Source organism: Gavialis gangeticus, unplaced genomic scaffold (genome assembly GCF_001723915.1).
Source record: "Gavialis gangeticus isolate Ggan-Ray unplaced genomic scaffold, GavGan_comp1, whole genome shotgun sequence".
Lineage (NCBI taxonomy): Eukaryota > Metazoa > Chordata > Crocodylia > Gavialidae > Gavialis > Gavialis gangeticus.
The window spans coordinates 82,359,565-82,382,383 of NW_017729034.1; the positions used below are offsets into that span (position 1 = coordinate 82,359,565).

A 22,819-nucleotide genomic window follows, 5' to 3' on the forward strand; every position below is an offset into this window, starting at 1 on the left:
TTTTTTTTTTTTTTTTTTTTTAAGTGAGTGTAGACAGGGATAGTTAGGGTCAGGGAAGGTAGGAGCAGGGTCTTTGCTGTGCCCAGAAGAGTCCTTCATGTTTTCCCCTTCCTCATGCTGTGTTTGAGCTCAGCCAATGCTGGGCAGGGAGTATTACGCTTGTATGTTTCCCTGCACCCAACTGTTGTAGTGCGATTCAGGCAGGAACAATCCAGGAGCATAACATGCCCCCTAAATTCTTCAGCACCGAACCTTCCCAGCCCAAAGCACTCAGGGATCTTGTTCTGCTCTCTGTTTGGCTGAGACTGATGCACCGGTTGTGGGACAGGGCAGAAAAATGAGCAGAGCATACTGGGATTGGGGAGGTCAGCTCTGCATCTGCTGCTGGTACATAAGTTCCACCTCCTGACAGCTATTCTCTGGGAAGCCACTTCACTCAGGTTGTTCCCAAGTGGTCTCTTTTACTGTGGGAGATAAATTACAAAACTTCTGCACACTTCTGGTTTCTTCAGAGAGAACAGGGACTCTTCCTGGAGAAACTGAATGTCTAAGCCCGTAGTGAGGAAGAAGCAAGAGGAGGAAACAGTCAGACTTTGTGAATAAATGGGAAAAAAGGTGAAGCAAACCAAAGAGCACTTATAAGAATCTTTCAAAGTCAGTGATAGGTTTGAGGAAGACCAAAAGGAATAAGCAACAGCACTTGGTGGATGAAAAATGAGAGAAGAAAGAGCAGTGGTGAATTCAGAGGGAAGGAGAGGAAGATGAGGAGGACATACTTGTAACTAAAGAGTGAAAATACATTATAGGGCAGACTAGACAAAGAGAAGAATGAATGAAGTATGTGCTTGTTGTAGTAAGGAGCATGGAAATTCATCCCCTCGCTCTTGATGCTGCCATGATCTCTCTTGTTAGGAATTGCCTCTATCCTGGCTCAGGAAAATAACTGAAGGGCAAATAATTTGCCTTCAAACATCCTAGACGGTAGCAACCAGCTTAAAATATTGAATAAAGTTCTACGAAGAGGTAAAAAGAGCTATTATTAAAAGGGAAGGGATGAGAAGCAGCAGGAATGTGGCATCATACACCAGTATGCTATCACCAGCTAATACAGCCCTTGGCAGTAACAGCCCAATGCTAGATTTTGGTTGCTGGAGAAGAGTGACCAAGAACTACAGGTCTATATGGTACACTGTGCTTGAGGAGAACAATACACAAGACAAACATTTTCAGGGATTTCAGAAGTTAGCAAACAAGAGCAAGCCATCTTCAAAGACCCTTTTACCTGACAACAACTGTGCTAGCATAAATTCTCTGCCATGTTTAGAGATGTCTCAATTATAAAACAATTTAAATAAATGTGCAAGAGTTAAGGATTTCTTAGAGTGATATCTCTTACTGGATCACTGTATAATTAGTACAGAGTTAGACATGCCATGAACCAGGTCATGGATTTTCAAATGAGCTTAGTGTTGGTCTCCTACAATCCCGACTTCAAGACACTGAAGTCTGAGTACTTGGAGCAGTTGCCTGGGAAGCTGAAACTGTTCTACTAATTCCTGGGAGACTGGATATGATTTGCCAGGGAAAATGAACCTTTTTGGACTTCCTTGAGTATGGTGTCCTGGACCAAAACCTCATGTTTGTACACAAGTGTCTGGATCAATTTAAGAAGGTCTGACTTGATAAAGGAGATCTTATATTCAAAAGCCTGTCTAACTATGTTCCAACTATAAAGTTGGTGCAATAAAATATATCACCCTAAGAAAACCTTGCTTCTTGCATGATTGCTGGACCATCACTGCTACAACACCACTTTTATATCACCATAACATTTAAATAAACGAGCAGTAAAAGCTTGATTTTACAGACTTAAGGAATAATAGGCCTGACTCTATTCTAGCCTAGATTCTTACTTGTTCCTCTATACCAGCAGCAAGTTTGGGCATAGACTTAAGCACTGGTTACAAAAGAAGACTTTTGCTTGAGTTCAGAACCCTGAAGTTTTAAACAGGGCTGACAGCTAACTCAGTCTCAGGTCCCAGTTTATAACCAAACAGCATAATGTTATTTTAAACCCATCAAAGGAATAAAATCAAACCTAGGAGGAAAACTCAAAGCGGGCATTTCCTCCATCTGCTGAAACCCCAACTTACCTTCCTTATCCTAAGTCCTTTAGTGCCCCATCAAATCAAAATGGATCAGCATAATCAGTACTTGAATTCAGAATGCTGCTGCACTTTCAGCAAACTCCACCAGATGGCACAACAAAAAGACTCAAGAAAACTAGATGGGACTCTCTCCCAAGTGAAATAAACAGGGTTGATACCTTAGTCATGACTTTATTTGAAAAAGAAAACTAAAATTCAGTCTTGCAAGGTAGGACACCTTGATTCTCCTCTATGGATATTTATCTCCCTGTATTATGATGCTCAGAGCAGCTGCCTCTTGTTTCTGATTTATTTAAAAAAGAAAAGTAAAATGTTTTGTTCCACTGGGAACAAAATCAGTAGAAAACCCTGCCTAAAGAATTTGAAAAACTACTTGGACAGCAAGCAAACTGCTGCATTTCATCAAGAGTGAATTCAAGTTCAAAATGTAAAAGCAGTGAGGCCAGCAAGGCTTTCCAAGTTCAACATTATGTCAGTTTATGATCTTCATTAACATGAATGCAAAACAAGAAGAGATACTTACTGTCTCTCTTTCGCAAACAGTCTTCTATGTTTTTAACCTCTTTTGTCCATCCACTGAAGTCTTTACAAAAGGGCTTTATAAATTCGATCTTTATATACATCATAGTACATATATACTTCATTTTTTGTTCCTACTTTATTAGTGTAGTAATTTGAATCAGTTTTCATTTTCAACCCTCAAATGTTGGAGGTGTCTATTAAAGCTCCATAAAAATCACTGACTAGAACTGTGGAAGAGGCTGGCTATGCCCAATCTGCTGACTGGAATGAGGAGAGCCAATATAAAAGCATCAGATCTGGGAGGAAGGTGATGAGAACAATACAGAAGTTGCTACTACCTTCTTCACTTGAGGGTTGCCTATACTTGTGAAACTGGGGAACAGCAAGTTCTCATCAAGATAATGAAAACAAATGTGTCAGTACTGGTTTCCATGATAATCTATGAAAGTTTAAGGAACTTAATTTTTTCTTAATAGGCCCATAATAATTCTCCTACCATATCTATTTTTTTGTTCCTACAGCCTAAAAAGAATGAAACAACTCTTCCTGAAAATTGGGAAAAAAGAAACCGGAGAATATATTTATTCAACTGTAAAACCATTTGTCAAGAATTATTTTGTAGTAGAGTATTACACCTAAAAATAGAACTATAACACAAGCTTAAAATTAAATACATCTAAACAATCCTTAACTAAAGTACTGTGCCATTAGCATCCTTGTAATTTGTAAGTTAAGCACCTTGTTCTTTTGTGGTTTATACATGGCTAATTTTAGCAGTGATGCAGACCGCTATTACAAACATTTACCTGAATCATCACTAAAAAGAACAGCCTTTCAGCAAGAAAATGTACACACAGGATACCTGACTGAGTGCTTTGTAAAGGTTTTGTTTTGGTATTATTTATATTAATACTTAATGAAAAAGATGATGTAATAGACTTTTATATCTGCAGTTTCAAGTGGTAACTGGGATTTAGAAACTCTATCTTATCTATAATATTGCTATGGCTTGTTATGATAACTGGTGGTGTATTCATTGCCCTTCCCTTGGATAAAGATAAGCAACTGTTCTACACCTTTATGGAACCAGATGACCAAAATGATAGAAACTTGACCCAAAAAACACAGATGCATGTAGGCAGAGGGGCCTTTCTGCGTACTGTCTTGTGAAAAGGGGTAACATGTAATATGTTTGTATTTTGGACCCTCTCCTCGGACCACAACCTTGTCATGGTGGACAGGCTTGTGTGTTCCAATGACCCTCAGAGCTATGTCATCTGGAGTCTTGCACTCCTAGTAGGGTCTCCCCTGGCGAATGTATCCAAGGTGAGGTTCCAGACTAAGCATGGTCCAAACTCCTGAAGACCCCAATGGTGAAACAGGCATACTTGAAGACCTGCTGGTTCTCTGTGGCTGTGAATGTGGATGAGGGCTGCAGTGGGATGGAGGTTTCTAATTGTCTTGGACATCCTTGCCAGTATTCAGGGCTCCTTCTTGTCAAGCTGATGTGCTCGTCACTTGCGCACCAGCTTCCCCACGTTAAAAGAAGTTATGCACAGCACTCTGCCAGGGATGTTAACATCTCCCACAAACCAAGTCCTGTGGTGACGGACAAGTGGCAGTGGGACAGAAACAGTGATTTCTGGCAGTCCCTAGTCACAAATCTGCATGTAAGTGGCAGTTGTGTGATAGTCATTTTGCCATAACTTACAGACACAGAAGTACAATTTGGCATCTGCGGCTGTGACTGTGCAGTCCTCTCCTAGCTTTCCCCCTCCGTGGGGTACCCACAAAGCAGAGGGGGCTGGGGCCTTATGGTGCCTCATCCTTGCCTTTCACTGGAGAGGCACAGGTGTGGCATTTCTTGAAGACTGCCACACCACACCATCTAACCCCCACAGGGTGTCGTTTCAGGTCTTACCTAGGACCACAGGAACCTCCTCCATGCCCATAGTTCTTACCCTAACCTCCAGATGTTTTAGAAGCTGTTCTCCTCAGGCTGTCTGATGTTGCTCCACTGGCTCCCTAGATGCAACTGCCAGCTCAGTTCCTAGGGCCTGGGCTTATACCCTAGCTGCCCAGCCCTCATTCAATCTGGGTTCCCCCCTTGTGGTCATGTGACCACATAATTGGGCGTAACTGCACCTATTGGCTGCTCCACAGCCTGCTCAAGCCCCTTAAAGTGGTGGGTACCAAATGTGCCCTGCCACAACCCTCCAACCAGCAAAAACAAGAGACTTATCAACGGGACATCAACAACCAGTGGTGGTAAGCAGAGGCCATGAAGATCTAGAGTTTTGCTGACCAACATGACATGAGAAGCTTCTTTCAAACAATAAAAAACATCCACAGGCCACATTCCAATGGCCCAACCTCCTTGTGATCCCAGGATAGTTCCACCCTTCTCATGGACAATGTATCCGTCAACGAACACTGGAAGGAGTACTTCAAGACTCTACTCTACCACGAATCTGACATCTCAGCTGACACCATCGAGTCCATCCCTCAACACGAAGTAATAGAACCTTTTGCTGATCCTCCATCCTTCAAGGAAGTCTGGCGTGCCATCACTCAGACGAAGAACAATAACGTGCCAGGGCCAGGTGGCATCCCTGCAGCAGTCTTCAAAGCTAGTAGAAAAGCAGTAGCACAAAAATTTCACCAATTTCTCATCAAAATATGGGTTAATGAGGAAGCTCCACCTGACTTAAAAGAATGCCAACATTGTGACCATTTTCAAGAAAGGGGACAAGTCAGTGTATGGGAACTACTGAGGCGCTGCCCTCCTCTCCCTTGCCAGGAAGATTCTTACTCACATCTTTCTGAATTGCCTCCTCCCACTTGCCTTCCAAAATCCCAGTGTGGCTTTAGACCACCTTGGGGTACCACCAACATGATTTTTGTTGCGTGACAGATCCAGGAGAAGTGTAGCAAGCAACACCAGGAGCTGCTTATGGCACTCATTGACCTAACCACGGCCTTCGACTCCATCAATCTTGAAATCTTATGGAAGGTGCTGGCTAGATTTGGTTGTCCACGGAAGTTCATCAGTGTCCTCAGGCTACTGCATGATGGGATAACCACCACCGTCCTTTGCAATGGATCAGAGACAGACCCATTTATCATCTGTACTGGTGTCAAGCAGGGCTGCATCATAGTCTCAACCTTTTTTTTCCCACCTATCTTGCTGTAATTTTGATTCTCATCCATGACTGCCTTCCTCCCAGAATTGGGATTGAGTATCAAATGGACAGTCAAGCTTTTCAACCTGCAGTGCCTTTACAGCAAAACGAAAATTACCAAGACTGGCATCACTGGCCTTCGGTACACTGACAACTGTGTTGTTATCCTCACACACAATGAGACTGATCTGCAGTCAAGCCTTGATTTTTTTCTCAGGTGCCTATCACAGCGTGGGACTCTCCCTTAACATTGGGAAGATCAAGGCGCTCCATCAGCCTGCCCCAGCACAAGCTGCCTCTCTCCCCCAACAAATTACCACTGATGGAGAATCTGTGGAAAACATTTCTCATACCTTGGCAGTCACCTCTCCCAGTCACTCAATCAGTCTTGATGTAGAAATCAAACATAGGATTTGCTGTGCCAGAGTATCTTTCAGAAAGCTGCTTCACCGTGTCTTTGTTGACTGAGATCTGCAGATGGAAACTAAGATCCTGGTCTACAATGCAGGGCTGATCCCCACCCTCCTCTATGGGTGTGAGACGTGGATGATATACAGAAGCCATCTTAAGCACCTCGAATGTTTCCATCAGCGTTGCCTCAGGAAGATCCTCTGCATTAGATGGGAAGACCCCAATGCCAGGACCCTCTCTGCCACTAATATAACCAGCATTGAGGTAAAGATCACAAAATGTCAACTCTGCTGGGCTGGCTGCTTTGTGCAGATGGCTGACACTCAGCTCCAAAGCAAGTCCTCTTCTCTCAACTTAGTCATGGTAAGAGGACCCACAGAGGATAGATGAACACCTACAAGGACATCCTGAAAGCATAACTTAAGAAGGGTAGCATCATCCCTACAAATTGGGAAGTGCTGGCTGGTAACAGGTCTAATGACGCTGCACCATACATCAAGGCAGAGCCCACTTCAAACAGAACCGTCTTGCTCAGGAATCCAAAAAATAACAGAAGAGGAAGGAAAGCACACAACATCCTAGCCAACAGTTACTCCCCCCTCCCCCCCCAGAGCATCACTTGTCATATCTGTGGAAAAACTTGTAGAGCACAGATCAGACTCCTCAGACACCTTAAAACTCACCTGTAATCCCCACCCCTTGGCAGACATAATCCTCATATCAAGGGACAGCCAACTGATTTACCATTTTGGGCAGAGGGGAAAAGTGTCAGACACAGAAAAAACCAGAGGAGAGTGAGAAACTAAGGAAAGCTCAGAAACGGACATAACAGCACTGGTAGCATGGTCCTGAAAAAAAGTGTTGGGGCCAAGTTCTGGCTGTAAGTAAAGAAACTCTCTCCTATTATTTAATTTCTGCTTTATTCAAGGACCTTATACACCCTTGATAAACGAACAGGATTGCATTAAAAAAAACTGGCTACAACAATTTCTCCCCCTAACCAAAACAACCTTAATTCAAATAGCATAGCAGAATATTTTCAGTGTGACATCACTAGACCTATCATTTTCTTTTCTAACTTTACAGTAAAGAAAATGAACATAAACAACTTACCTGTTCACTTTTGGTCAGTCTAGTCTTGTTATGTATATCAGATGTGACTAGGTTGAACCCATGTTTCTCTGAGAGGATCCTCAAAAGTAAAACCACAGTTCGACTCCCACACTTTCCAACTCTGTTGTACACCACTTGGCTAGGGAAAGGAAGTACCTAGATAAAGAATGAAGACAAATACAATTAGCATATTAATATTTACATTTCTATATACTCAGAGACACCAAGGAAATGTGCTGCAACTCCAGAGAGAAACATGGCTAGGATACTGTATGCATCCCCAGCGCTGGGTGCACCCAAGGCTGGGGATTTTGACTGGGGTATGCCAATACTCCTGCTGGGTCTAAAAAAACTGGAGGTTCCTGGTGAGAGGGTCTTGTTCCTCCACTCAGGGTCAGGAAGGAAATTTTACCCCACAGTCAAATCAACATGAACTATAGGGGTGTTTTGGCCTTACTCTGCAGCAGAAGTCACAGTCCTTCTTGAGATCTTTTGAGTGTATTTTAACAAACAGCAGTAACAAAAAATTGACAGTCCTGATCCCCCTGCTTTATCTAGTAAATTAGGGTATTCTTGGTGTTTTGGAGCATTGTGCCTGGTAGTTGTGCAAGACTTCACACATTTAATAAGATAAACAAACACTTGTACAGCATGATGCAGATAGGGATGCTTCTGCCTGGAGCAGAAGCATGGACTAGATGACCTTCTGAGGCTCCTTCTAGGTCTACTTGTCTCAAATCCTATGATTCTATCCATATCTAAATTATAAGCATTTATTTCTACTAGCAAGCTACAAACATATGCCTTATATTCTTTAGCATATTAATGGAAGGCTAGATAGTTCAAAAGATGTAGATGAGATAAGGAGACTTCCACCTCTAGTTTGCAGATTAAGGTGCTAGCCCAGGTCAGTTGTGACTACGAGACACTAGGCTGCTGCTCAATGACTTATTAAAGAAATTGAAGGGGTTACGTTTGCTGCTTGTACCTACATTACAATATGCATTATCACAATCAGCCCTAACTGTTTCAGCAGAAGACAAAGAGAAACGTTCTCAGAATGTTATCTAGCTCTGGAGATGGCCCATTACAGGCACAGTTGACAACGCTGAAAGGACAATTTCAGGGATGCTTGAGCTATAAATGTTTGGTTGATACATTGTTTGAGGGCCAGATTCTAATTTCATCCATTTAAGTGCATAGGTAGGCTTTGGTACCTAAGAGTGAATTTATTCCACCCTGTTTGAGTCCCTGAACAACTTATTACAGGAGGCAGGTGGATACTCCTCTTTGTTATTTTTTGTACGACTCAGTTGTAAGGGCCAGAGGATTGCATGTTATGAAAGTAGATGCATTCATGAATTTTTGGGGACTTGAGCAGGGTAAAAACAGGCACATAAAGTCACTTGGATGTTCAATAGGTAGAAAAAAATCTTGCCTTTAGACTCCAAATTCACCCATCTAGCACCTCTCACCTATGTAAAAATTAATGATTAACTTTTTTCTGAGAGAGGCAGAATAAATCTTCTAGGAGACTGAGTATGAATTGGGCTTTAACAGCTATGTTGAATGTAGAGTTGAGTTGTTTCTAACTCATAAATGGATTACTTGCTCCATTCTGAAACACTGTTCAATGAACTGGCATCTCTCTAGTGCTATAAATAAAAGACATTCACAGGAGCTACTTGATGGGATCTCAAATGACCCAATGGTGAAATAAGTGACCTGAACCAAACCCACAACATATTCCTGTATAGTGTAGTACAATTTGAATAGAATCTTCTTCCTATCAACAAGGTCAGACAGTAATTTCTTACAAGGAACATTAGTCTGTTTCTAACAATGATTGACCATAATATTACCTTTGATGGAAAGGTAAGAGGTTTTATCTGGAGACTTGGGCATTTGTGTAGTAAAATGTATTTTTCGGTTTCGTCTCAGTTTAATTTTTAATGTTTTGGATTATCAAAATGATTCTTCCTACATTTGTGTCCATAATAAGGTAGAAAGTCCTAACACTTTATCTGAATGGTTTATTTGCACAGGGCCACAGGAAATATGTATTGATGTATTAATTCCTGGTATTATTTTTAGGGAAGGAAATAATACTAAGCACTCATAGCACTTCATACTCTCAAAGCTCTTTATAATCATTAAGTATTTCAACCGAGTATGGTATTTGAGAATAGGAAAAATGTTTAACACCCCTCCCCCAAAAACTGTATGCTAAACACTGGATATTTAAGTTAAGGGGAAAACTATGTGCTGAGTGATAAAGAACAGCTATTGCACTATATTTTTCTCCAAAACAGTTATGTTACAAAATGGGATTAGGTATGGATTGAAAGTAACCAAGGGAATCATGAGACAATCAAGGAAGACCACTTCAACCAAATCATATGTAGGAAGACACTAGCTTTAAAAACAAAGTGCAAGAATATAGAAAGTAGGGTAATAAAAACTTGAATTTTTAAAGGTTTGCAGAACCAAGGGGCAAGACACAGCAAAATCACAAAGGCCCTTATTATAATAACTGAAGTGAGAAACTGACAAGAAATTGCTACAGACAAGATCGATAGTCACTGAAACTTTGGAATACTGACCAGCCTGAGTAATGGGTATAATGATTATAAAGAGCTTTGAGAGTATGAGCTTCTCAAGGTTGTTGGGGGATGAAGGTGACCTCCTGTGCCAGCTGTTGTATATGGGAGCAGCAGACTCTAGTTTTAGTTCCTTTTTTTGAAAAAAAGTGCCAGGAGAAAGAAATAATTGATGATTTTTTATTAATAGTTACACAAGGGTTTCTGCTGCTGTTGGCTTATTCTCTTAAACAAAATTAGTTTTTATATACAGAAACATCTGCTCCAAGTTCCTTCCCAGTAGTCATATCTATAGTCCTGCAGCTGTTCCAAGAGAGAGAAGAAAACACATTGAATGTAATTTAACAGGTCAACTTTGGGAGATTTTGCTTTCGTCAACCACAAAATGAAGTAAAAAAAAACCAGTGGTCTCAAGCTAGCTCTGGATCATAAATCTTTTAAGTACTGTATATCCTGTTGTAATTTCAACCCTTTCTCATTAAAATACCATTATGCAATTATGCAGAATTCTTGGCCAAAAGGATAGCAGTGCTTACTTTCTCCTTGTCCTCTTTTCCAATACATTAAGAAACAAAAGTTTTCTTTGCTAGGTTGGTTAGCAAAACTAACTTCCTACGCATTCTGCAATTCTGGTTTCTCTAACACTATTTACATTAAGTTCATTACTTCCAGGCCTTTCATTTACAATATGCTATAACCTCTTTAAAACACCTTCTAGGTTTCATTGTTGGTCATCTGGCAACTCCTTAAAGGCAAAAATTAATTAACCATTATTTGCTTCTCTACTTTTCCTATTGTACCTCTCTTCAAGGATTCAATTAGGGACGCTCTTAGTTGTGCCAAACACAGGGCCAATCTGCAGGCTGAACCATGCCCACAGGCTGGCCCCATGTGCCAGATCCAGTCTGCAGGGCTGGTCCAGAGCAGGTGCTGCTTGCAGCATGTGTGCTGGCTCCAGCCTGTGCATATGTAGCACACACCTGCCCCAGCCCCAAACATGGCACACACTGTGTTTTAGATTCAGCAGGTGGGGTTAGTCTGTGGGCTTGATTTGGATCAGCCCCAGATCCAGTCCAGGGCCAGTCTGCCACAGGCACTGCATGAAGTGTGCCCCAGACCAGTCCCAAGCCATCTGTAACCCAGGACAGATGGGTTTCATGTGCCAGCATGCACTGCATTGTGGCATGTAGCACTGTGGGCTAGATGATACGGTTCTGTGCGCCACATCTTTCACACCCCTGCACTAAGCTGCATCATACCTTTCCTCCCTCCACTGGACCCTAGGCATTCCAATGAACTTGGATCTACAAAGAAAACTGTAACATATTTTTATTCTACCAGCTTTCATAGATTCATAGATATTAGGATCAGAAGGGACCTCAGTAGGTCATCGAGTCCAACCCCCTGCCCTGGGCAGAAAAGAGTGCTGGATTCAGATGACCCTAGCTAGGTGCTTGTCCAGTCTCCTCTTGAAGACTCGCAGGGTAGAGGAGAGCACCACCTCCCTTAGAAGCCCATTCCAGATTCTGGCAACCCTTACTGTGAGGAAGTTCTTTCTAATGTCTAACCTAAATCTGATCTCCATCAATATGTGGCCATTGTTCCTAGTTACTCCAGGGGGTGCCCTTGTAAATAGAGCATCTCCTATTCCCTGCTGCCCTCCCCTGGTGAATTTATAAGCAGCCACCAGGTCACCTCTCAGCCTTCTCTTGTGAAGGCTGAAGAGATTTAGGTCCCTCAGTCTCTCCTCGTAGGGCCTTGCCTGCAGGCCTCTGACCATATGAGTGGCCCTCCTCTGAACCTTCTCAAGATTCTCTGCATCCCTCTTGAATTATGATGCCCAAAACTGGATGCAGTACTCCAACTGCAGCCTGACCAGTGCCGCATAGAGGGGAAGCATCACCTCCCTGGACCTGTTCATCATGCACCTGCTAATGCACGATAAAGTGCAATTAGCCTTGTTGGTCACTTCGTCACATTGATAACTCACATTCATCTTGGAGTCAACTACAACTCCAAGATCCCTTTCTGCTACTGAGAAGGTCATCCCCCAGCCTGTAAGTGTGTTGGTGGTTATTTTTGTCCATGTGCAGCACTTTGGACTTATCTTTGTTGAACTGCATCCTATTTCGTTCTTCCCATTTTTCCAACCTGCCCAGATCTGCCTGGATCCATTCCCTACTCTCTGGTTTGTTAACTTTGCCCCATAATTTGGTATCATCTGTGAACTTAGACAGGGTGCTCTCCACACCCTCGTCCAAGTCACTGATGAAGACATTGAATAGCACTGGTCCAAGGACCGAGCCTTGCGGGACTCCACTGCCCACATGTTTCCAGGTCAATATCGACCCATCCACCACCACCCTCTGGGTGTGACTCCTTTCACTGATCTCTTACAGTTGTCTAAATTCTGATTTTCCCTTTGGGTTGTGTCAGTTGTTAAAGAAAAACTGGTGAGAAGTGAGTGTGTGCTACTGATGTGCATTCTACAGTACATATATAAAACTGTCCTATGAGGCTTACTTCTTCTGTCTTACAAGGCACTCTGTTCTTTATCTCCAACAGGCAGAACCAAACACATCACAAACTTGTTAAAAGACAAATTGGTCATCATAGGAAAAACTGTAATGAAGAGCAATTGGATAAAATACATGGAATTTAAAGGCCTTAATGGCAAAATTAGAATATATTTAAAGATGGAGGTATAACAATGTAGCCAGGCACCTAGATGTAATGGGCCAGGTCGTGGGCCATCTGACATAGTGGTTAGGCTACCGAAGGAGGGCCAGAGACAGGCCAAAACACAGATCAAATCTGGGGTCAGGAAACAGCTACCAAGTTACCAGATTCAGGGAAAATCCAAAAGCAGGATCCGAATCACATGCAAAGTCAAATTTCAGGAGGCAGAATCCAAAATACCAACTCCAAGGGAAAACCCAGAAGGTGAATCCAGAAATAGTGAGCGGGGTCAGGGAACAAGAAGTACTAGATCGCAGAGGCTTGTCAGGGTAGACCTTCAGCAGCAACCGTTGCCTGGCCTTGGCTGTTGTCCCCGCGGGCAATCAGGAGGCCCAACAGTGTGGCCCACTAGGCATATAGCCCAGGCTGAGCTGCCTGGTAAGACCCCCTAGCACCAAGGCAGCTGCGACACACAGGTATAGCAGCAATGTCTAGCTTCCACCATGCCACCAATACAATTGCATTGCTGTGGCAACAATGTTTTTTTATGCTGCTTTTCTCCTTCCCCCACTCCCATCCAAGTCAGTCACCAGTGGCTCAGTCACCGTGCCTTAGTTATATTACTGTTTAAAGATATTCACCCACAATAGATTTGACATTGTGCGCCAAGTTCATTTTAGAAAGACAGAAAAAGAGCTATTCTGCATCAGATTTTGGCCTTAGTGTGAAAACTATTCTTAAATTGTACGAAGACACTAAGAAATTACAGAAGGCGAGGAGTGGTTATCAGTGCAAAATGAGGTGCAGTTTGGATGTATCCATGACTAGTTTGCCTAAGGTGTTTCTTCAGCAAAGGCCCAGACCTTAGTAACAGCCCAGCACTTGCTTTGTAGCAATGCAAGGACAGCATAACTTAGCTATCAAATCACAAGTACAAACAAGAATTTTTGGAGCCAAAAGGCACAAGTATACTGCTGTTCTCCACTGTAACCAGTTAATACCAGCAACAAATTGCAATTCTAACTACTTCACAGGATAATGCATGGGGTGCCAAACTTGCTTTATGAAAAATGCTTTTTTACATTATATCACGATTTAGTAACAGTTTCTGTTGAGAGACCACTGGTTCCAATATAACCTGCTGAAAATTTACATGTCAGCTACTACTTGGAAAAGCAGTTGAGATACTGCTTGGAAAGTTAAACTATTCAAAGGGAACTCTAAGTGGAGTAGTGCTGTGCTATTTGGAATTTATAGGCAATTACTGGAATGAGCAATGAGGGCAGTTGAAAAGGACATGGATGTACTCTAATTCACCTGAATAGTGCCCCCTTTCTAGCCATCATTTTACACTTCTAACTAAACTCAACTAGAGGGATGAAGTTCATAGTTACAAGACCAATGAATTTCACCAGTATTAAAAAAATATGCACAACAGACTATTTTGTTCGTATCTAATTCATTACATGAGCAATTACAGAAAATGGGTGCTTTCCGATATCATATGTCCTAATCTCCACAAATGTAGGACACTCACTAAAGAAAGAAATCACTTTTATTCTGAGAGTAAAATACTGCAGTTAAATACCTCAAGATGTATGGCCTGAATCTTCTATCTAGCCAAGATGCGTTTCACTCAGAAAATGGGCATGGGATGAGAGGGAAGGCATCTCCTGTTGCCTTGCTGCTTTCCCAGTCCCACAGCCAGTTTTATTCTTGGTGTACCAGTATTCTATTGGCTGGGGATTATTTGACAAAAAAACAGTCATAAAACTGCATGAGGCTAGTGGGATGTACAAAAATGGTCCGTGATAGTTGTGTGGATTTTTAGAGTACTCAAACTCAGTGAGCACTTAGTAGATCTCTGTTAGGCAAGATGAAGGATTCTTCTAGTAGCAAAGAAGCCGCCTTATTATGCTAAGAGAGAAAGCTACTTAACTACTATGCTAATAAGACCAAAAAGTGAAACCCAAATGCCATGATATACATGTAAACATACTACACACTTACAGCTATTAATTATGAAGAGTATTAGGTATGACACAGTAGTACACCCTTCAAATCCTACCTCCAATATTACTAATACTTAACAGTAAAGTTTATTATAGGGGCCTTTGTTTTTACCCATCTGTGAAACGCTATCATCCTCCCAAAGATCTAGAGTGGAGAGGAAGTATTTGGTAATCACCCATGTGATATGAGCCACAGATCACAAGTTTGCAAAAGAATATAGACATTCCAGGCTCATGTAAAAACTATCAACAGAAAAAGTCTGCACTATTTCATAATACACATATTTCCATTTTGAACCTAGTCCTATAAATGTGAATTCATTAACCGACCTTTCTGACAGATGCATTACTTCCTCTGAACAGGGATACCAGAATTTACGGCTGTAGAACCCTATGGGTGATGGATGTAATGTCTGGAAGTAATAGCTGCTGCTAGGCTTTTCCAAAACAACTGTCAATGATGCTTGACTGGTTAATGTCAAACACATTTTATTGTACTGAACAATGCTGTACAATAGGATCTATGACAGGGAGATAAAAAGTGCTATTAGTATATCAGAGAACCATAAAACATATTCTGATTTAAAGACTCAAGTGAGTGATGATCTGGATTTGCTCATTTTTATTCCTTTCATTGTACGGCAAAACCAACAGTACTCACTCATCATGTACTCTAACTTCATTAGACTATGTGCAAAAGAAGTTTTACAAACTACAAGGTCACCTCCTGTAAGAGTAAGAACAAAACCAGCTCCCTTCTTTCAAAGTGTTTTTAAGGCCTTTTTGAAGAACTAACAGAGTTCTGTTACACAAGGTGTACCAGGATGCCCGAGGGCCATGCAAAGACTATTTTACATGCAACACGTAGCCCATTTCTGTCACAGCCTTCGAAGTTCAGACACACAGGCTGGGGAATGAGGGGAATGTGTCTAAAGGTCCTATACACAGATTTAATCATAGCTCCAACAGGGAGAGAATAGGGTAATTAAGGAAGCCAGTTATTGTGAAGCCGTGTATGGAGCAGCTCTGCAATATACATTTTGTATCTTCTATTTGGGTATTTACTTATTCCCTGGTTCAGGAACATGGATTAGGTGCTGGATTTGGGCCAAATCCAGAACTCCCCTGTGCAACGTAGTGAAAAAACACAATACTAGATCCGTACAGGTATTTCATCATATGGAGAGTTTCACTCACTCCATTATCATCAGTTTCACTAAGTCCCCAACTTGACTGTGGCTGAATCATAGCAACATCATTCTGTAAATAATACACAATGGTATATATTTTTCACTACAGCTTTGTGTTTGAATAGTTCTACCAGTTAAAGCAAAGTACAGGTGCAGCCAAGCTGGACTGTCTACCCTCAACTCTGAAATTCTGTTTCTCTGTCTCACATACTTACTATGCACATCGGCTTTTGGGTCAAAATATGATAGTCACTGCAGACCACATAAAAGAGAAGCATGTACATGCAGGAACTTGGAATGCTTGTTTCTGATCAGAGCTATTATTTTCAAATCCTTCTTTAGCTCACAGGAAGACAATATTCAAATGCTTTGCTTAAGCATCAGTTAGATTCCACTTATGTATATTAGTAGAAGCTGCAAAGATAAACCCTAAAGTTTTGCAAAATTTATAAGAGCTTTTGGTTACTATGGAAATGTAACCAAAACTTTATTTACAACAGGGCAGAGTATGGACAACTTTATCAAATGTACTCAATATTGCAGCAATGTGTTCTTGTTTTGTATTACAATAACACCTACAGACTTTATTCAGTTCCCAGGTTCCCAGTATACTAGGTATTAAGCAAATGTATTAGGTGAAAAGGTTCTCAATTTTCCAGTGCTTCTTACATGCTGATATCTGCTCCATGACATTAGTCCTCTTTAATACATCTTACTCCTCTGCTTTTTAGGTTCCCTTGAAGAGTTCAAGTAATCTCTCCCTTATCGACACTAGGGCTAGGGACAGACATTACACATAAACTGGTTTCAGTGATCACAAACTGGTTTAAACCTGTAACAGAACAGATGTTCAGTGCACATAAACCAGTTTGAAAATGGCTGAAACCAATCTGGGATAAACCTGGTTGAACGTAGTATCAGACTTAATTGATCCGGCTCAAACTGGTTTATGCAATGTCTGTCCCAGACCCCTTCCTTGTTTAAGTTAAATCACAGTCCCCCAGGATCCCAGCATGCTCTCAGGACTTGGCGGAGCTCTGCTCCATAGCAGAGCTGCCCCCCCACCCCCCTTCTGCGCCCTGACCAGAGCTCCAGCAGAGACTTGCAGGCACAGCAGGGTCTGCTGGCTTCCCCATTTTCCCCTCCCCCAACCCCATCACCACTTGCTGCTTAAGCAGAGATCCGTTCCCCTTCTTTCCCACAGAATGGACCATAGCTACTATGTGGTTACTAGCTAATGCTGCATAAGGCTCCAGCAGAGACTGCAGACACAGCAGGGTCTGCCTGGCTTCCCCCCACCCCACTACCCCTCAGTGCTCAAGCAGGAAATCCTCAATTCCTCCCTCTCATCTCCCACAGCACAGACCCCAGCCCCACAAACGCTAGGCATGTGGTGTGCTAGCTAATGCTGAGAAGTGTCTGTGTGTGTTTCTCTCTCCAATTTCACTGGGGCAGGCAGACAGAACAGTAACTGCTTAGGGCTGTTTGGAGCTAATCAACAGGTCAGCCAGTAAGCTGTTTAAGAAGTCTGAAGTAATGGAGAGAGGCCATTGTTTTGCTAATCGGTGTGATAAAGACTCTTATCCTCATCAGCCCTCAGCTGGCTTGCTTGCCTGTTACAGTTTGCTACAGACAGTATGAAGAAGCAGGGAGGGAGACTGAAAAGCTCTGTATCATCAACAGACGCATGCACAGCACCCCCGCACCCCGTGCCTCAGACTGCTAGACCAGGGCTGGGGGCTGGCAGCACTCCCACCCTTTGAGCAGCCAGTGGGAAAATGCCTGGGACCATGCAGGCAGACTTCCCTAATGAGAGAGTCCTGCCAGGGCCTGGCCATGCCTCCTTCAGCTCAGCTCCCTGCAGAAGGGAAGGGAGGGCTGCTCTAGTGCCCCTGAGCTTCTAGCCTAAGCCACTGCAGGCACGTGCCTGAATTTCCTCAGTCCAGACAGAATGTCTGTCTAGTTTCAAGTCAGTTCAGCCTAGTCAGGTTAGACTAGCCTGCAAAGATTGAATCAATTCAGGCTCAGGTTTTTTCAAGGTCTGTCCCTAGCCAAAGACATCTGTCAGAGAATTTGGTTCACTATCATACAGATCTCAAAATAGGAGAGATTAATGAGCTCTAAATCACTTCTGTTTTGCTTTCCCATTGCAATAACAGAAACTGTACCAAAAAACAGGGGGTGGAGAAGACAGTGGCATACTGTGGCAGAGGAACAAACCCTCATATTACCTCAATGGTAACAAGAAAAGGATTAGATCACATCTGTATGTGTATACTGTGATGATAATTTGTTTGTACATTATAGCCCTGTACTGTAACACTGCAGTATAACTCTTGGTATATTACAAGTTAATTTATCTGGTATATATCTGGCTGTAATGTACATATAACTGTGTAACTTCAAAATAATTACTGTACAGCACACTAAATGTTGTGTCAAAACAAAGACATAATATAAAACATTCAGACATACAATTCACTTTGAGTTACATGATCAGTTCTAATTACAGTTATCAAGAAGTGAAACCTAGAGCCTAATTACAGTGGCTTGTTCAAAGGGTTTGAAAAGTGACATGACAATTTAACTGTCAGGTTAAGTAGTGAGAATTTTTTTTCCTGACTGTTCGAGATGATAACAGTTGACAAGAATGACTTTTAGATGAAATCCAGACAGGTAGAGTAAGGGCATTTCACAGTGAAAATGCATTAATGAGAAGACTGTTCAGTGACTCAGCACATGTACACGTGAATTCCAACAGCAGTGACACTTCTCTTTCATGCAAAATGTCGGAGCTCTCTCAACAGCAGTTTGATCTTCAGTTAAACTGTGTAACATTTTGGAAAGATTGGCTAAATAATTTATAGTACAAACACTTCAGATATGCAGATACAAGTCAAACCCAGGGGTAGGCAATTATTTTGGCTGGAGGGCCACTTTAGGGATTTTGGTGAGCTGTTGCAGGCTGGGAAGGCAGACTTGGCCCAGCATGGCAGGGGCAACTGAGCCTTTCTGACACAGGCCCATCCATGCTGCACCCACCACCGGGGGATCTCCATGGAAACCAGCCAGGACCCTGGTAGGCAGGGCCCACTCAGCCAGATGGATGAGATGGGACCACAAGCAGGCAGGGAGAGGCGTCCAGGAGAAGGATGGGCAGGCAGGGGCCAGAGTCGGGATTGCAGGCTGGTGGCAGTGCAGGGCCAGAGCCCAGGGCAGAGCTGCAAAACATGCCCTGCCCGTGGGGTCCCAGCCAGTTTCCACGGAGACCCTGCCCGCCTGCTCTGTCCAGCACTCCTAGTGGTGGGCGCAGGGCACATGGGCCAGGGTGCCCAGGCAGTAGGACCAGGTCTGGAGGTGGCAGCTGCCAGAGGGAGCCACTGCCACAAGAGCTGACAGAAAGTGGAGTCCAGCCACCGTGCCATCCCCTCCCTGCCACCCACTTAGCAGTGGGACTATCTGCATGTGCCATGGCCTGAACTGCTCCCTTCTCCTGGGCCGGGAAGGACCGAGGGACCCACCATGGGCCAGAGAGAATCTCTTGGTGGGCCAGATCCATCCTGCCTACCTCTGGTCTTACTCCATGTTTACGATGTCAGCAAATCTACTGTTTATCTTTCTAATAAAGGCTTGAAAAAAACTACAAGGCTATTTGGTTACTACCCCCTACCAGCCAGGTTAACTCTACCACGATCTGCCCAGGGGCTCAATTCTTCCTAAACAGCATCTGAGCAAACAACCCTCTTTGGTGGTTCCATCTCTTAACTGAGAAAATCAAGTTCATAATGGAAGTTTGTTTCTCATTCTGCAGCTCTCTTACCTAGGGTCAGAGATATTCAGAGTCTCTCCATATGCGTTATGGAAATGAGACTTTAGAAGTCCAAAGTGAAATGTTTGCTTTTAACAGGCCTTCATTTTCTTGTCAGTATGATTCTGTGTCATATTAGAACATGTCAATGCAATCTTTCTACCTTCTTTGGGCACTTACACACATGCGGGGAGCCTGCTCCAATGCACTGTCAGAGTACATAAAAAATACACTCTGGCAGCCTTGCAGGTTACATGTATCAGTGGCACAGTGTGCCACCACACTGAGAAAATGGTGGTGGTGCACTTCCAATTAAAACACATTCAATGTGCTTTACTTCAAAGCACACTGCTGCCATTCTGCCAGTGTGGAGACACGCTGTGCTGCTGATACACGTGATGCACAGGTGCTTTTAATTAGAGCAGCTCACTAATTAAAAGTGCCTGCAGTGCCACGTCAGGAGCATGTGTAAAAATGCTCCTAGTGTCTGAGTGAAAAAGGTCATTAATGAAGGGAATATGGGCTAAAGAGTTATATAAATAAGTATTTTTAAAGTTGTTAGCAAACCGGGAGTTTATTTTGGATCCTCTTCTATTTCTACAGTCCCAGACAGAAGCAGAGGTCCAAAGTGTCCTTTCCCTTGAATTTGCAGCGGACAAGACAGTTTCTATGCCATGGATGTATTTGAAGATGACAATGGCTGTGCCCAGAAACTGCACATCTCAGAAAGATGCCTCCTTAAACTCATCTTAAGCAATTCTTAAGCTCTGAAAACAAAGAATGACCTAACTTGCAGGTATAACTTAGAAGGGGATGTAACTGAAATAGGTAAAAAAAAAAAAACCCTCCAAAAGTAAATAAGCAGACTATTGCTTAGCCTTCTCCAGTCCCTCTTGAATCACACAGATCCACTGCCTGAGGCACCAACTTGCCTGGTTCTATGGCAGCCCAGGCTGCAGACTGAAGCAGCTGCTAAAACAACTAAACTTCCTGCTGAAGCTGATCAACTCTAAGGAGGAGACTAGACAACTTTCTATAGAAGGAACTGAACGTGCTGCAGAGCTAACTCAGGAAAGCTGCATAGGATGGATGGATTATTAGAAATAAAGCAAAAGTACAAAGCCACCAGATTTGTGTGTTTCCTTTTCACTTAATGAGGGATTCAATTGGAAAAAAAAAACAACTTTTTTTAAAATCAGCATTTCAAAATTTGGCAACTAATCCATTCGGAAGGACGTGTTGAAAAAAAGTCCTGTAAAGATCCCAAAGTACTCAGGTAAATTAAATGAAAAAAAGGAGCACAGAGTACAACTAATACCAGGATTCTAGATATACTTACTTTTATAGTTTGAATTCTTAAGCTTGTGAAAATAAAATGTACCAGCTAGAAACTGAATAGTTTCTGTGATATGTTCAAAGCCTCTCCAAAGCTGTTCAAAATCCATGCAAACATTCCTATCAACCTTGGATCAGGTCTTCATAAAGGATGCAATAAATGCTTGGTCTCTACTATGGTCTAGTAGGTGCTACTGGAATAGCAATAAGAAGTCAAAAAGGAAAAAGAACACAGGAAAAATTTTACTGCTGTCCAAATAGTCAGTTCCCAAACTCATGGCTACACACTTCAGCACATTTTCCCTTGCTCCTTTTAAATTTCATGCAACACAAGTAATGCAGTATGTGCTTGCATATTTCTCATGGCCTAATTCCTCAATCTGTTATGCTAGTTTTAGGTATGTTGTTAGTGCTGTTACAATAGTGTAAAACTGATGTAACAATATGAATCAAGCCTATGGTGTTTTGTTGCAGCAACATGAAAGTATTTGCAATTTTTAAACAAGTTACCCTTTGAATGGGAAGAGCAGAGCTGTATGTTGGTGAAAGAGACACATTATTTAATGGGCAAGTTGAAGTGGGCACTGTGGTTGATGAATTCCTTGTGCCAGGATAATGAATAGTAAACCTAGAACCACAGCATCTAGAACTGTAGGGCAGGGAAGGACCCCAACAGATAATTTAGTCCTGCCCCTTGCTCTGAAGCAGGCTCAAGCACATCAAATATAAAAGCCTCCAAAAAAGAAGATTGTACAACATCCCCTAGTAGTACATTCCAGTGCATCAACCCCTAAAAGAAAGTTTTCTGTAAGTTGCAGATCTAGATGGCACGTTAAGTTGATTTCTTCTTGTCTGTGTCCCAGTAGCCTGAGAAAAAAAATTGAACACTATCCTCTTCATAGCAAGCTTTTACATACTGAAAGACTGCTATTATCCATCCAGCTCAGTCTTTTTTCTCCCTAAATTAAACAAACCCAGTTTCTTCAACATTTACTCATTAGGCCATGCAGAAGGCCTATAAACTATAACCTTATAGGCTAACTCAGGGGTTGTCATCTGGGGGTATTTGGGAAGGCCCTAGGGGGTATGCGTGGGAAGGCGGGGACAGAGCGCCACCACCCACAACCCTGTGCTGCTGCCTCCCAGGAGCAGTGCCCCCCTGTGGGCTGTACAGGTGCTGCCCAGGGGGCGGGGTTGAGCTTGCATGTGGCACCCCCTCCTACCCACCTCCCACATCCAGCTGCTGGGGGTATACTTACTAAAAAAGGTTGAAAACCACTTGGCTAACTGAATCAGAGATGCATAAACTGTTGTGAGCAAGTCTATAAGATGCAAAGCTACTCTGCCCTCTGACAGTTCAGACCTATCATGGTTAACTACCACTCTGCTCATGAGATCAAGTTTTCTAGACCTTTTATTCTTATTGCTTGCCTTGGAGGAATCCTTTTCTTAAGGTCTAGTCAGTGCCTTAAACTGGACACACTGATCCATCTGAATAATCATCACTCTGAAGTGTCTTACACATGCATACTGCTGTTAATACCATCCAGAAAGACTTGTGTATCCTAAATTTAGAGGACTCTTATGTACAGTAAATGGGCCATTCAGTGCTGTCCTCAATGGTTGTGGGAATTTATTCAGAGATTGGTTAAGAATTTTAGCATTAATTTAACTGCATACACTCCATTTAAAGCCCTGCATTAGGCCTAGTATAAGCAACAGTTACTTCTGCAACTTGTGCAGGCTATACTCTTTGACAACTTAACACTGTATAACGTTTTCATACCAGCCTTGCAACA

At 42.5% G+C, this 22,819-nt stretch overlaps 1 protein-coding gene across 1 annotated transcript in view; it reads right to left on the reverse strand.

Annotated features, from left to right (window-relative positions):
* UST (uronyl 2-sulfotransferase) overlaps positions 1 to 22,819 on the reverse strand; it is a 388,259-nt gene that overhangs the window by 210,633 nt on the left and 154,807 nt on the right. The window contains exon 4 of the mRNA XM_019526747.1: positions 7,397 to 7,552. Coding sequence (XP_019382292.1) covers positions 7,397 to 7,552 — 156 coding nt within the window. The remainder of the gene's footprint in view (positions 1 to 7,396; positions 7,553 to 22,819) is intronic.